General features: G+C 36.1%; 1 protein-coding gene across 1 annotated transcript in view; it reads left to right on the forward strand.

Moving 5' to 3' along the window:
• LOC137643614 (oxytocin receptor-like) overlaps positions 1 to 16,893 on the forward strand; it is a 331,637-nt gene that overhangs the window by 287,866 nt on the left and 26,878 nt on the right. Inside the window, exon 5 of the mRNA XM_068376330.1 lies at positions 5,890 to 6,049. Within this exon, the coding sequence (XP_068232431.1) occupies positions 5,890 to 6,049 (160 nt within the window). The remainder of the gene's footprint in view (positions 1 to 5,889; positions 6,050 to 16,893) is intronic.

Genomic DNA, 16,893 nt, shown 5'->3' on the forward strand with positions numbered 1-16,893 from the left:
CCACAATCTTATTCATTAAACGCTGGAACGTAGCAGAGGCGTTTTTCATGCCAAAAGGCATAACATTACAGGCATACAACCCTTCATGAGTTACAAATGCGGATACCTCCCTAGCCCGCTTAGTCAATGGAACTTGCCAGTATCCTTTTAACAAGTCAAATTTACTAATATACTGAGCATTCCCTATTTCATTAATACAGTCCTCTACTCGAGGAAGAGGAAAGCTGTCAGCCTCAGTGACTGCATTAATTCTCCTGTAATCAAAGAACATCCGGTACTCACCTCCCTCCTTCTTCACCAAGACTACAGGAGAAGACCATGGACTATTACTGTCTTCAATTAAATTGTGCTCCAACATATACTCTACTTCCTTGTCAATAATCTCTCTTTTTACTGGATTGGTCCTATAGGGGGCTTGCTTGATGGGCTTAGCATTTCCCACTTCCACATCGTGACTCAATACATTGGTAAGCCCTGGAGAATCCTGAAATAATTCTGGAAAAGATTCACATAAATTTACCACAGACTCCCTCTGATCCCTTTCTAAGTGTAGCAAATTCCCAGACAAATTACTTAGCATTTCCTGATTATTTCTGGGCCATGGCATATCAATGCTGAGACCTAAAACATTGGGCTCAACCCTATTTAGTAATAAGATTGGTTCCTTACTCACACGCTCAACAAAAGGCTTCAACATATTTGCATGGCATAGTTGATACTTACGTCGCCTGTCTGGTGTTTCTATCAGGTAGTTAAGACTACTAACTACCTTTGCAACCTTCCATGGACCTGAAAACTTTGCCGTTAAGGGATTTCCTGGAATTGGCAGCAGAGCAAGTACCTTATCCCCAACCTGAAATTCCCTAACTCTGGTCTTTATGTCATATACCTTCATCTTCCCCTGACCAATTACTAGATTATTCTTAGCAAATTCCCATGCCTTAGTTAACTTACTCCTGGACTCTCTCAAGAACTCTATCAAGCTTATGTTAGGGTGACTCCCCTCCCAACTCTCTCTTATCACATCCAAAGGACCCCTTACCTTGTGACCAAAAACTAATTCAAAGGGGGTGAAACCCATTACATCACTTGGTACAGACCTAAAAGCAAAAAGTAAATATGGGAGAACTTTATCCCATCCTCCCGGATTATCCCCACAATATTTTTTTAACATGGATTTCAGCGTCTGATGGAATCGCTCAATCTGTCCCTGGCTTTCTGGATGGTAAGGCGATGACCTGATATGTTGAACCTTCAACTCCTGTAAACTTTTACAAAAATCTTTGCTTGTAAAATTAGTCCCGCAATCAGATTGAATCGTCTTGGGCAAACCAAACCTGGAAAAGAAGTTTGTTAATGCATTGATGACCTGCTTACTCTTAAAACTCCTCAAGGGCACTGCTTCCGGGTACCTAGACATTCGATCCATTATAGTTAGTATGTATTGATTACCACTGCTGGTTTTAGGCAATGGGCCTACAATGTCAATCAAAATTTCCTGAAAAGGTTCCCCTACTGCTGGAATTGGTTTTAAAGGTGCCTTAGGGATTTTCTGATTGGGTTTACCAACCAGTTGACAAGTTTTGCAAGAATTAACAAACCTTTTTACCTCAGATCTCATCTTTGGCCAATAAAAGTGTTCAGCAATTTTCCTAAAAGTCTTTCCAATTCCAAAATGACCTGCGAACACATCCTCGTGTCCCAACCATAAAATCTTGTCCCTATATTTATGGGGCACTACCACCTGTTTCCTTACCTCCCAATCATCAGACGGAACCACAGTTGACCTACTCACCCTCAGTAGGATGCCGTCTTCCCACAGATACCGAGGTCTACTCAAATCAGAGTCTACCTCCACTCCTAATTCTCCAAACTCCTCCTTCTGAGCTAACCTAAGTGATTCCCTATCCCACCCCACTGAGCCATCCCACTCAGAGACCAGACTAGGACTTGCAGAAGCACTTAACCCAGAAACCACTCCCTCTGACAGCTCCTCTAGACTATCCAAGCCTAACCCTTCATCATCTATCCCAGATGAATGCGCTGCCGAGCGAGTCACAACCATTACCGGTTCAACTTCACTAACGGGGTCAGCATACCTGCATTGCACAACCGGGCAATCACATACCGTACCTGCCTCTATATCGTTAGCCAACACAATATCAACATTGCTTATGGGTAATACATCCACCATTGCCAACTTCATAGGTCCATTAATCCACCTTGACTCTACCCAAAACTCACCCAGAGGACACGCTACTACCGTATTAGGAAATCCACCTAATACTACATACTCTGGCTCCTCCTCTCTGAAGTCCCAGGGCAATGAGGACCGTAAGATTACCGACTGGGCCGCGCCAGTGTCCCGTAGTATTCTCACCCGCCTTCCAGACCCTGACCGGTCTTTAGCGAAAACCTCGCCTTCTGCGACGTACTTACTGAAGCAACTACTTACCTGGGACCTGCTCCCAGCAACCTTACCAATCAAGCCTACCGGCTTTGACTTACCCTGCCCTTTCCAGGCAGTACAATCAGCCTTAACATGGCCCTTTTTCCTGCAGAAAAAACAAATGATTTCACTTCCACCCCAACTTGGTGATGACTTTGCCTTCTTTGGAGAACTCCCTCCATCCGACTTACCAGACGTTACCGCTGCTTTCTCGCCCTTCTTACCTTTATCCCATTTATCGAGTCTCGATGAAAAACGATTTACTGACTTATGCGATAAAGTATATTCGTCCGCAGCAACCGCTACTGCTTCTATAGTTTCCAATTTCAAGTCTTCTAAATGTACTTTAAGTTCCATCCCAATGTGATTTTTAAATTCCTCAATTAATATTAGTTCCTTTAAACTTTCAAAATCATTAATACCCTTCGCTTTTAACCAATCTAAAAACGCACTTACTTTCTCTCTAGCAAATTCAACAAATGTGCAGTTATACAGTTTACGCAAGTTACGAAAGCGTTGACGGTACGCCTCCGGTACCAGTTCATAAGCCTTCAATATTATCTCTTTGACCTGTTCGTACTCTGCACTCGTCTCTTCACTTAGCGCTGCATAAACCTTCTGTGCCTTACCGATCAATCTGCATTGAACTAAGGTAGTCCACATTGATTCCGGCCAACTCAGTTTTCTCGCTAATTTTTCGAATGCAGAGAAAAATTCTGCAACATCGGATTCATTAAATATTGGTACCAGCTTAATTGCGCTGCCAATATTAAACCTATCTTCCGCTTCTGGTCGCTTCAGCCGAAGTACCTGTAATTCATGTTCCATACTCCTAATTTCCAATTCTCTTTCCTGATCTAACCTAACCTTCTCCTGTTCTCTCTCGTACTCTAATCTAGCCCTTTCCTGTTCTACTCTAAGCTTTTCCTGTTCTACTCTCACCTGTTCCTGCGCTATTCTAAGCTTTTCCAATTCTTTTTCCTGATCTAACCTAAGCTTTTCCCGTTCCCTTTCATGAAGCCTCTCTCTTTCCCTATTAGCTACTTCAGTCTTACCCATTTCTAACTGTAACTTCAACTTTTCCATCTCTATCTTTTGCAAAGCTATCTTATCCTTAATTGACTCTGGTTCAGCTAAACTAGGACCTGCTATTCTACCTTGCATAGCCTTCATTACCTGAAGCAACAAACTCCCTTTCTTCACACCTGCGACAATAGACAACCCAAGATATTCACCAATTATCATTAAATGGCTCTTACTAAGATCACCTATCTTCTCCTCCCAATCAGGACTATGGAAAAACTCCGAAACATTAAACCCAGCCACTTCCTCTGTATCAGTCATTTTGTCGAAGAAATATACCTAGCAAAACTGATAATTACCACCTCCTTCACTATTTGTTTACATACAATTACATACGCTCTGGGGATCCTGAAAATACTAGTTTTACAGGATCCTGGCAAGGTCGCCAAATGTTACGCACGGACCCAGTGAGGGCCAAGTTCTTTAAGTTTTCTTCACAGCCAGAGCTAGCAATAATATGTAACAGTGATATTAAAGGAGTGGGTAATCATAAAACACTGCAAGAGTCATATTGAATATTTATTTACAAACAAAATAACACAGAAAATCACTTAAAATGGGAAGATATCAAACCACAAGCACAGTACAACAAACACATATAGGACCCATTCATCAACAACACGGAAAGGCAAGACAACAGTAAAAGGAAAGAATAACCTCGCAACCTACCATTCACCCGACATATTACACAATTACATTGACTGATAGAAAAGAGCAAGAAAGTCTCGGAACCTTAACTCTACCCCTCTTTATACAAATCTAGGCAAAACTTCCCATCCCCACAATACACATAAATTACATTAATAGTTAACCTACATTAACACAAATAAAAAAAACTCCTGATGTAGGCTTTAGCAGAGACGAATAAAGTCAGAAGACCAATCATGGACGAGACCTTGTTTACGCTAACCGCGTAGCGCAACACAAACAGCGGTGAAAAATCACTAAAGGCGCCGTCCTCTACTCCTTCAGAGATGAAATGGAGGCAAACCAAAAATCACTACCCTTACCAAAAGGAAGATAGGTCTCAGCTTTAACGGGTACAGTAGTGATGGATTCTGGTCCGTGGAGAGTCCTTCTCCCCGCTGGTAACACACACAATTACAGCAAACCCTCACCATGCACAGGAGAAAGTGATAGCATTTAACTGCTGCTGAGTTGCTCCTCCAAAGGCGGCGATCAAATCCTCCACCACCTCCTTCACTGAAGACACTGGATCACTCCCACTATAATCTCCAGCGGTTGAAGAGCCAACTCACGGTGAGATCTTCAAGTTTGAAGATGGCAGCTATTTCCTCACTCCCATTTACCTCCAATAAAAGGTCCCTCGTCACTTCGCCCAACACTCCCAAACAGTCAACATGGAAAACAAAACAAAACATTCCATGGGTGACGTACCAATCTTAGCCTAATACATCAACCACTAGATGGCGATGAAAAGAAAATTAAATTAAAGTGACTTTAGGTGACACTCAAAATATTACTTTATCAATTAAGATAAATTAACCAAAATCCCCGGTAAGGTTTGTTACAATATATATATATATATATATATATATATATATATATATATATATATATATATATATATATATATATATATATGTATATATATATATATATAGGTATATATATATATGTGCGTGTGTGTATGTGTATGTGTGTTGTGTATGTGTCTCTAATACAGGGTCTTTAGAATTAAAGTTTAGTGAAAAATTTAAAAAAGCAAATCAGACAAGGACTAGGTTAAGTGAAATATGGAAATCAAAACTGAAATTACATATAAAAATCAGACTATATATCAGTTTAGTGAGATCGGTGTTACTCTATAGACATGAGTCATGGTATGATAATGAAACAATCTCCAATAGATTTAGTGGATTTGAGAACAAAGCCCTTAGAAAGATATTAAGAGTTGAATGGCAGGACAGTATTAGAAAGGAAACTATAAGAGATATTACTCGAGTGCCATTTGTTGATGAGAGGTAGATGGAGATTGTTTATGCCTATATGGCTGAGGACTATGAAGCGCTAAGTAGGAGATGATGAATGGAAAAGTATTTAATTAAAATCTCAAGATAGAGACGGCTATATATATATATATATATATATATATATATATATATATATATATATATATATATATATATACATATATATATATATGTGTATATATATATATATATATATATATATATATATATATATATATATATATATATATATATATATATGTTGCACAGCAATTAAAAACACAGGTAATTGAGTGTTCAAAATGAATCTTGAGATGATTGCCTCGCTTATTTTTTTGCATGTTTTACACTCAGAATAATGATATTTAAATCCCTATTTAACAGGTGGTGTGGCTTACCTGAGGAAATCTGGCAATAGTTTGGAGTCCATTTTGCGTGCGAAGATCAGAACAGTAAAAATGACACTGTCGATAATAATCACATTCTTGGCTTGTTGGACACCATACTTTGTCGTCCATAACATCAGAATATGGTCAGACTACCGGTATGTATTTTCTATAAACGAGGTAAATGGTGTTAATTGATTTATTATTATAACATATCTCATTTATCTTCTTTGTATTTTGTAAACGCTTTTGTTGATTTTATTTTTTTTAAATTTCTTTCATTTAATACCTTCTTATTATTATTATTATTATTATTATTATTATTATTATTATTATTATTATTATTATTATTATTATTATTATTATTATTATTATTATTATTTCCTAATCATGAGCTTATTTAGGCTCATCTACCTCTAATCCCTCTTCCAGTATGACCATTTTCTTAAATCCTATGTCCATTGACGCCAAAAGTAAAACAGTAAAAATAAAGAGTAACAGATTGTTTTATCTCATCTTTGATATTGAAATAACATCTGTTTGAAAATATCTTTGATGAAAATTTTAAGCTTGATATACTGAACCTGTACTTGACTAACTGGACTTTATAATATCGAAAAACTTTTGATATTGGACCACCGAGATGAAATCCATTCGCCTTTTGAAAGTTTGCCATAATTTCTTTTTCTTTTTCTTATATGTTTTTGTAAATTAGATTGTGTAACGTTACTTTCAATATTTACACTCAGTAAAGTATTATGAGAAATATAGATACTACTATAGAAGAAAACTTTTACCCCATAAAATTTCATTTATTGGACAAAACTTTATTTCAATACACTTTTACAATGCAAAATTAAATTATTAGCCTTCGCTAAAAAATTAGCGTATTCATTTATGTGCAAATTAATTCCGATTTTATATTGTTGGTATTTTGTAAAAAATATTTCAATATACATTAATGTGTAACGTATTACTATTGCGTGATCAGAGAGAGAGAGAGAGAGAGAGAGAGAGAGAGAGAGAGAGAGAGAGAGAGAGAGAGAGAGAGAGAGAGAGAGAGATTGAATTAAAAGGGTTGTAAGCTGAGCACTGAATCATTTTCAATATCACTGATATTTTGATCAGATAAGTATTTTACAATAGGTTTTTGACAAAATTTACTTATAACGTTTTAGTTCAACGAAAGATTTTTCAATTTATCAAATGGCAATCAAGCCCTCGTATCAAATTTGCATGTTATAGCTACAGCTTTAAAATTGCTAGTCATCAAAACCAATCTCTTTTAAAGCTTTGTCGTAGTTATGAGTGTCCATGCAAATATATTTTGCTAAATCCCTTGAACAGCAGAATAACAAAATGAAAGTTTAAAATGTATTGATAGAAATATATTGTCAGTTTTAACAGTTTCTGCATTTAGAAAAGATGAGTTTTTAACATGCATTAACCTGAGTTCCTGCTCTATCAGTATTATTCCGGGCAGTTATGTGAGCATAGGCTTTCTAGCTAGAATTGGCTGTGCAAATTGATTTTTTTATTATTATTGCTTCATAAGGACCCCAAATACCCCAAATTATGGGGGTCCTAATTTTTCGACCCGGAACACCTTCTTTTATGGTGGTGGGGTGGGGGGGGGGGGGGCAGTTGAAAAGTGCCCACTGGACCAAAATTTCGACAAAATTTGATTTTCACCTACAGAGGTGTTTAATGGCTCATTTTGTTTGTATTGATGTCCTGATAACAAAAAAAAAATAAATAAAAACATGTGGAGGTCTTGGATAATGTTAGTATTCCCATAATTGTCCCCAATATTGTTCTAAGTCATTCCTATTAGTATATGGCCCGCGTGCATGGCATAGTTGCTGCAGGCTACTTAGCACCCAGAATTGCCATTTGGAGATTGTACTAAGACTGCATAGACAAAGGTTCTTTTAATATGGCCTAAAGGCTGTAAATGCCTTGAAAATCAAAGCCTCCATACTCCAATATTGTGGAGGTAATCCATTCCCTACATGTATGGAACTGAATTGTATTATTTCATCAGCTCTCATTCCAAATAATGCTAAGATTGACATACTTCAGTTTGCTCTTAAAGGAAACAAGTGTTTGCTTGATTTTATCAATGAGAGACTTCTAGAGAGCTCTATAGGAAGCGTGTGGGACATCCTTCAACGTTTGAACCTGAAGACTTGGACAAACTTTATGCCAAAAGTGATCATCTCTCTGGGGGAGACCATTGTAAAACTAAGAGAGGAGCGGCAATTGCTCAGTCGATTTCTTGTTGTTCTTGGGTGTCGACCTGGGATTGTTCCTAAATTAGACTATAGTATAGGACCTATGAAATGTCAGTGGTGGTAAGGTCTCTCTGCAAAAATGATGGGAGTTTATATCTCCCCAATGACAAAGCTCCTCTTATGAACCTAATCAGTGCCATTCACGGGCCCATCAACAAACCTGAGGAAATGGCCACTGTACAATCTCAACCTCGAAAAGCTATGGTATTTGACATGATGGCAGTGCTACAGTCCATGAAGAGAACAGTTAGTATGAAAATTTCTAGCCGAATTCCTGCATGCTGTCTGCCAGAAACTTGAAAACATGACTGCAGGCTGTGTTGAAATGAGATGCCTGTTTGATGAATATACAGATGACGAAAAATCATTATCATTGTAGTCAAATACTCGGAAGAAGAGAGCTCGAAGTACAGAAGCCAAATCTTTCACTCCTCATCTAAAATCAAAACTAGTCATGCCAATAACAGAAGTCCTAGCTGCCTCCTAAACTAAGAAGGGGCCTGTACTTCTTGTGGCTTAGTACATACAAGATTACCTCAAAGATAAGCCAATAAATGTGATTGTAGCATATAAACACACGATAGTTGGAGCTAACTTATCTGAGATACATGGTCATGAAAAAGCAAATATCCTGATTCCCAATCAAGTTCATGCAATTGCTGCATATGAGGAACTGCATGATATTGTAGTCATATCTCCAGACACGGATGTTCACACTCTGCTCATGGATCTAGTAGCTAATAACCACCTCCCACCCTGGCACACACTTATGATGTCTACAGGAACCAAACGAGGACAACCTGCTATTGACATTGTACAGAATGTTGCTCGCTCAGGAAAGAAAAAAATCTCAAGCTCTTATTGGTAAGTTAATTTTAATAAATAAAGAAAATCTTGGTTTAAAATTATTATTAGTATCTGTCTCTATACATTACTATCTCTTGAACAAATTAGATGCTCCTGGCCCTATTTTAATTGTTTCAAGGTATACCCAACTTCAGTGGTGCTGACTGGGGTGGAAAGTTTGTTGGAATATCAAAGGCAACATGGGTGAAACGTTTCATTGATTTAGGAGAAAATGATCAAATCATCAAAACACTAAGGGCCCTTGAAACAATTAAAATACTCACAATGACTGGAGAAACCTTACCAGAAGTGATAAATCACTAGAAGTCTTCACCTGCAAGGGTTATGGTGACTTTTCTGAGGCTCCAGAAATCCCCGACTTCGATGGAGACTTTTCAGGACTAAGAACCTAGAGGGAGAAAACCCACCCCCAACCCGACCTGCTCTCCTACAACACATACTCCGAGTGAACTATGTCTGTACCAGGGATAAGTCATATATTGTAAACTTGCTAGCACTACCAGATATCACTGAAAATGCGTGGAAAATAGTTTTCACAAGATACTTCCCTATAATGATAACAGAACTCCCTGGCTCCTAAAGCTGTCTTAGAACTGACTAAGTGTGGATGTAAGAAAGGATGCACATTCAAGCATTGCAGTTGTATGAAGAATGAGTTACACTGCACCCCATTATGCAAATGTTATTATGATGATTGTGATAATAGGGAGAACTCATCGGAGAGTTATTAGAAATCTATTGGAAAATTTATGAATAAATGTTTCGCTGTTAAACTATTATTTTCTAATTTAGCATAGGTTTTGAATCAACTTCATATTTTATAATACATATGATAAAATATTGATATTAACTAACTATTTTCAAATGAATAATAACTTTTTTCTATACTTAGAAAAATATATCTACATTGTTTCGAGCGACTTTCAGTGAGGCAATTATATGTTATTTCAGGCTATTTCAAGATCCAAGATTGATAAATGATATAGTTATGAGGTGAAAATAAAAACAAATTCCATAAGGACACCAATTAGAATGAAATGAGCTATCAAACACCATGTAGGTGAAAATTGATTATTGTCGAAAATATGGTACATGACGGCTTTTTTAAGTTCTCGGAAAATTGCTAGGTCAAAAAATAGGAACATCCTATTTTTGAATGATTGGAGTCCTGATGAAGCAATAACAACAATAGAATCAATTGACACAACCTTTCCAGCAATAGTAACATCAAAATTCATATTATAATGATTTCAGGTTATATCCAGCTATTTTTGGACAATTTTAGCCCATTTTCAGCACATTTATTGCTCTATAGGTGATTAATGACATGATGATTTAGTGACATCAATACGAAGAAGATAAGCTATAAAGTACCTCTGTACGGAAAAATTTATTTTTGACGAAATTTTGGTCCGGTGGGAACTTTTCAGACACCACATAAAGGGGGGGGGGGGGGTTCGAGGTAGAAAAATTAGAACCATCCTATTTTTGTACATTTGGGGTCCTAATGAATCAATTTGAACAATAAAATCAATTTACACAGCCCATTCACGCAGAGATTACATAACTACCCTGACTATATATATATATATATATATATATATATATATATATATATATATATATATATATATATATATATATATATATATATATATATATATATGTGTGTGTGTGTGTGTATATATATATATATATACATATATATATATATATATATATATATATATATATATATATATATATATATATTGTGTGTAGCATACAGAAAGAGGGTAAGGAAGGGTGGATCGAGGAGTGAAGAGACACTGAAAGATGAAAATGGAGGGTTCTTTAAAGGAGATGAGGCAAGAAAAAGGTTGGCTGAATATTTTGAAAGGTTGCTGAATGTTGCGGATGATAGCGAGGCAAATGTAATTATTGCTGCAGCTTTAGATGTGCCAGTGAAGTGGGATGATACTGAGAGAAATTACAAGAGAAGAAATTAAGAGAGCACTAAATTAAATAAGAGAAGGAAAGCCCATAGTATGAATGGTGTGAGGGCTAATATGTTAAAGGAAAGGGGTGTGACTGCTGGAATGGTTAGCGAGAATGTTTAAGATATGTTCTATGGTGTCATTATTGCCAGGGGATTGGATGTGTGCAATAAAAAGGTAAGGGAGATGTGTATAAGTGTTGTAATTCCAGGGGTATTAGTTTGTTAAGTGTAGCTGGAAAAGTGTATGGATGTGTTAGTTGATAGGATTAAGGAGTAAACAGAGGATGTGATCTAGAAATGCAGGCTAGGTTTAGAAGAGGTAAGGGATGTATGGATCACATTTTTAGAGGAGCAAATTAGTTCTGTGACTTCTTCAATTGCACAACAAATGGGCTTATTGAGGAAGTCTTTCAAGATTTTTGGAAATCAGTGCATTCTGAAAGTATCTGAACTCTTTCGTTCTACCTTGTTTTGAATATTGTTCTCCTGTCTGGTCTTCTACTGTTGATTCTTGTCTTAATTTGTTGGACAGAAACTCAAGGTCTATCAAATTTCTTATTCGTGATCTTGATATAAATCTTTGGCACCATCATTCAATTGGTTCATTATGCATGTTGCATGAGAATTTTCATAAAACTGACCATCCTTTACATTCAGATCTTCCTGGACAGTTCCATTCTGTTCCTTATACAAGGCATGGAGTTAATTCTAAGACAGGCCTTCTCCATCATGAGGCTCAATACTATACAGTATTCTAAAAGTTTTATTCTAGCTGTGACCAAGTTGTGGAATGATCTTCCTAATCAGAGTTGAATCAATAGAACTTAAAAAATTCAAACTTGCAGCAAATGTCTTTATGTTGAACAGGCTGCAATATGACTTGTAGTCTGTATATGAAATATATGTTTTAATGTTAATATTTCTTAAAATATTTTATTATAATTTTTCATTACTTCTTATATCATTTATTTTCTTATTTCCTTTCCTCACTGGGCTATATTTACCCAGTTAGAGCACTTGGGCTTATAGCATCTTGCTTTTTCATCTAGGGTTCTAGCTCAACTAGTAATAATAATAATATGCAAATATGCAAGGATTCTTTAGCAGGTAAGAGGGCACATTTTGCATTTATGGATCCTGAAAAAGCTTATTATAGAATTGATAGAGTTGCTATGAGTAATGTTAGGAGGTTATATGGATTATTAGAAGGTTGTTGCAAGTAGTGAAGAGTTTATACATAGGTAGTAAAGTGTGTGTTAGGATAGGAAATGAAGAGTGAGTGTTTTCCAGTGAGAGTGGGCTTGAGACAGGGATGTGTGATGTCACCATGGTTGTTCATTTTATTTGTTGATGGAGCTGTATGAGAGGGGAATACTCGAGTGCTTGGTCGAGGATTGAAATTCATAGATCAGAGGGATTATGAGTGGGATTTGAGGAATGAATTAGATGAATGAATTAGAAGGTAGAGTGGATATGAGTGTGTTGAGATGGTTTGGCCATGCAGTGAGGATGGAAAATGGTTGTCTGCTGAAGGTAATAAATGCAAGAGTTGATGGGAAAAAAGGAAGAGGAAGGCAAAGTTTGGGTGGATGGATGGAGGGAAGAAAGCCCTATGTGACAGGATGATGTTATTATTATTATTATTATTATTATTACTATTATTATTATTATTATTATTATTATTTCGGGAGTAGACCAGTTTCGAGCAGTGAGAAGGTTTTTTGCTCATTATCAAGAGTGAACTGTAACTCAGGTGTTTGCAAGGGCTTATATTCGGAGTCCTGCTTTGACATTCCATCCTTATTGGTCAAGGACCGCCCGAAGGCAGAGACTATTATTCCTTGGAGGTAGTGGCCTCTGGCTAGCCAGTGGACTTGGTGGGATTAAGGGATCTGGTCCTGTCTGGAGATTATCCATGTTTTGGCCTCCGGCTCTGTCAGTCCTGGTATGGTCGTAATTGCCTGGACTATTGTTGGTGATGGACCTTATACACGTTGGCTGTAAGGTCCCCTCCTGCGTGGTGTTGAGGTCAGGTCTTTCTTGTTGAATAAAAAGAGTTCCATTATCCTGAGACGTCTGCTGTCAGGGCCACGGCAATGATGTTGACATTTCATACTATATGCTCCCTTGTCACCTTGTAGTTATGCATTTGGAGGCAATGCCTTTTTATTGCGCCCTGTTGCACGTGGCAAGATAATCTCTTAGATAGATGCATCGTCGTCATCCCGATGTAGGTGCCAAGACATTCCTGGACAGGGCATTTAAATCGGTACTCTACGTTGGTCTCTTAAGATCATCTTGCATGGCAGGGGCAGGATTGTTTTTCATTATTAGGTCTCGTGTTTTTGACGATTGGTAATAAATTGTGAGGTTAATTTCATTATCTTTTGCAGTGGCAAAAACGTTTATTATTATTATTATTATTATTATTATTATCATTATCATTATTATTATTACTATTATTAGCTAAGCTACAACCCTAGTTGGAAAAACAGGATGCTATAAGCCCAAAGGCTTCAACAAGGAAAAAAAAAGTCCAGTGAGGAAAGGAAGTAGATAAACTACAAGAGAATTAATGAACAATTAAGATAATTTCTTTTTTTTAATAACAATAACAACATTAAAACTGATATTTCATTATATAAACTATTAAAAGAGACTCGTGTCAGCATGTACAACATAAAAATATCTGTTGTAAGTTTGAACTTTTGAAGCTTCAACTATCTGATTAGGAAGAGCATTCGTTAAATTAGTCACAGCTGGAATAATAGTTTTAGAATACAGTGTAGTATTGCGCTTCATGATCTAGAAGACACGAATGTTGGGATTAATTGAATACCTAGTATTACAAATAGGATGGTACTATTCAGGGAGATCTTAGTGCAAAGGATAGTCAGAATTAGGAAAAAAACAATACAACATGAATAACAAACTAACTGAACGACCATGCCGTCAAATCTTAATATCTAGAATCAGGAATAAGAAATTTCATAGACCTTAATTGCCTGTCCAACAAGCTATGATGAGAATCAGTAGCTGTAGACCAGACAGGAAAACAATACTAGAAGCAAGGTGGAATGAAAGAATTAAAATACTTCTTCAGAATAGAATGATCTCCGAAAATCTTGAAAGACTTTCTCAATAAGCCAATTCTGTCTGTAATTGAAGAGATAAGCCTAATGCATTTCTGAAAAGTAAATTTGCTGTCAAGAATCACATCTAAAATTTTATGTCATACATTATCAATGGTAAGATCCAGATTTTGAGGACACGCTCTCCACGATCTACTTACTCGCATGGTAATTTATCTATATTCAGAGAGGTTGGCTCATCAGCAAGGCTTAGGCCACATCGGGGGTCACTAGCGGCGAGGTTAGAGGGAAGAGGTTCCAGCAGCAAATTGAAATGCAAGGTATTGTATGCGGGTGGCCACATTGGAGGCGCTAGAAGCCTCCAACTGCTGCAGTTGCCGCCAAGCAACGTTTACTGCTTGAAAAAACCTCGGCGGTTTCGAGCATCTCGACCTAAGATTACAACATTTTTATCAGTTCCTGAAGGGGTACACGTTCAGTTGTTCGTTTCCATCCGTGGCTAATCAAAAATTTATTGGGGAGTTATTTTGGAGAGCAAATATAAGTTAAATAAATGGAAGTTATGGCAATCATCTACAAATATATGGTAATAAAATAGGGGGTAGGCCTACACCATTTTGTTCTTTGCATCCTATTCAATCACCATTTCATTTCTTATATATATATATATATATATATATATATATATATATATATATATATATATATATATATATATATATATATATATATATATAAAATCACAAAAAATCTAAAAGAGGAAGTAGATAAATTTTAAATCTAAAACAATCGTATGTACCTTTAAACGATATGTCCTATGTAAATACCAGTTAATTCTGAAATAAAAGGGACAATGACTTTTCGTGAGCTTTATCGTATTAGAAGTTGATTTAATGTCTGGTAAGAGCGAGATTGCAGTCGTCTATAATCTAAGGCAGCAGTTGCCAACAAATAATCAAACGCAGATATTCATAAAATTTGTCATCGTATAAACGAGACAAGCAATATCAATTGTAAAATTGACTTGTTTTCCCTTCTCTGTTTATTAAAATCGTGAATCCAAACTTTTGAATAATCTATTCTTCAGTTTAAAACAAAGATTTTCAATTAAAAGTAATTTCGTACACAAACATCATCATGTCATGTTCGCGAGGAAGGTTATCTTCGACTAATGGGAGTAGGAGGCAAGAGAGTAGTGGCGGTTCTGGTGTGGCCACCCAATGTTTTGTCTTTGGCCTGCCGCTCAAGTTATGCCTCTGCCTCGACGCTTATAGCGTGCGTTGTGCCCGAAGCCTAAGCGAAAATACGGTTCTTCTGCACATGACGTCACGCTACGAGCAGTCTCCGATGACAGCACCGACTCTGACAGGTATACTTAGTAACATGATGCAAGAATACCTTCCCCAAAATACTTCTTAAGGTATGAATATTTTTATTTTTTTGTATTTAAATTATAGATTTTCATTATGGCAGACCATACATGAAACTTTCATAATAATCATGCAATTTTCGGAGACGGTGGTCGAGGTTTGACCAGACTAGAGGTAGTCTTACTTGATATCTGTCACGTTTATTAACTTTCAACAGCCATGCCTCCCGTTTGTGCTGTATTTAGATACCATAGTAATAGCAAAAAGACCATTAATATGAACTTTCGATATTTAAGTTTCTCAAAAGAAGTAGAAACGAAGAAGAAATGGTACATACTTGCAAACGCGCAGACGATGTTAACTGGTACCATGCTCTAATTTGTTCAGTAAATTTTAAAGAAGAGGAATGTGTTGATGACGTTGAAAATATACTTTGCTAATAAAGATAATAGCTGACCTTTCGTCAGTGAGTGAAGAAAAGTCATTGGGACTATATTATTTATGTATTCCTTCTTGGTTATTCATTTATGCATTATTATTATTATTATTATTATTATTATTATTATTATTATTATTATTATTATTATTATTATTATTATTATTATTATTATTATTGAGCTATAATCTTAATTGTAAATTCAAAATGTTAAAAGTCAAAGTAAGCTTCCAACAGTAAAAAAAAAACCATCGACATTCATCATTTGACATAACATTTCCTGGCCTGTCCTCTTGAGTACTTGCTTTATGGCTCGTGCATATCGATACTCTTCCTTTTCATATACACTTCTACCGGTTAAACATTCTGAGCTGTAATGCTTACGGGAATATAGAATGGAATTCGATTATAAATTTCGCGACATGTTTGTTCATAATTTGCATTACTATGTAAGTATATTTTATTTTCATATTATGACATTCTTAAATTTTATATAACTAAATTTCAATTTTACAAATAGCTACATAAATAGATTAAGAATACATATCCTTATGTATATCAATCTATTTTTCCGAAACTTAATAGCTATATCTCATAAAATTTAGTGAATTTTCTTGCAAATTTAGGTTTTGTATATTACAATCAATTCTAAATGTTCTATACAATATCATGTTCGAATAAAGTAAAACATACTGTATATCTGATTTGTTAAACTCAGCCACAAGTGCATATTGTCTAGGGTTACATCAATTACAGTTTGTAGGCGACTGTATAATGGAGATACATTAGGTGTACATAAAACACAATTGTAATTTTTTTATTGAAACGGAAAGGCATTATGCACCCATGTATACTCTTGGGTAATATAAGCTAAAAAATGCATAAATATACAACCAACGGAACAAAATAACTAACTAAATTGTATCACACATAAATATAATCAAAAGTGTGTTAGAAATAGAAAT

Source organism: Palaemon carinicauda, chromosome 7 (genome assembly GCF_036898095.1).
Source record: "Palaemon carinicauda isolate YSFRI2023 chromosome 7, ASM3689809v2, whole genome shotgun sequence".
Taxonomy (NCBI): Eukaryota; Metazoa; Arthropoda; class Malacostraca; order Decapoda; family Palaemonidae; genus Palaemon; species Palaemon carinicauda.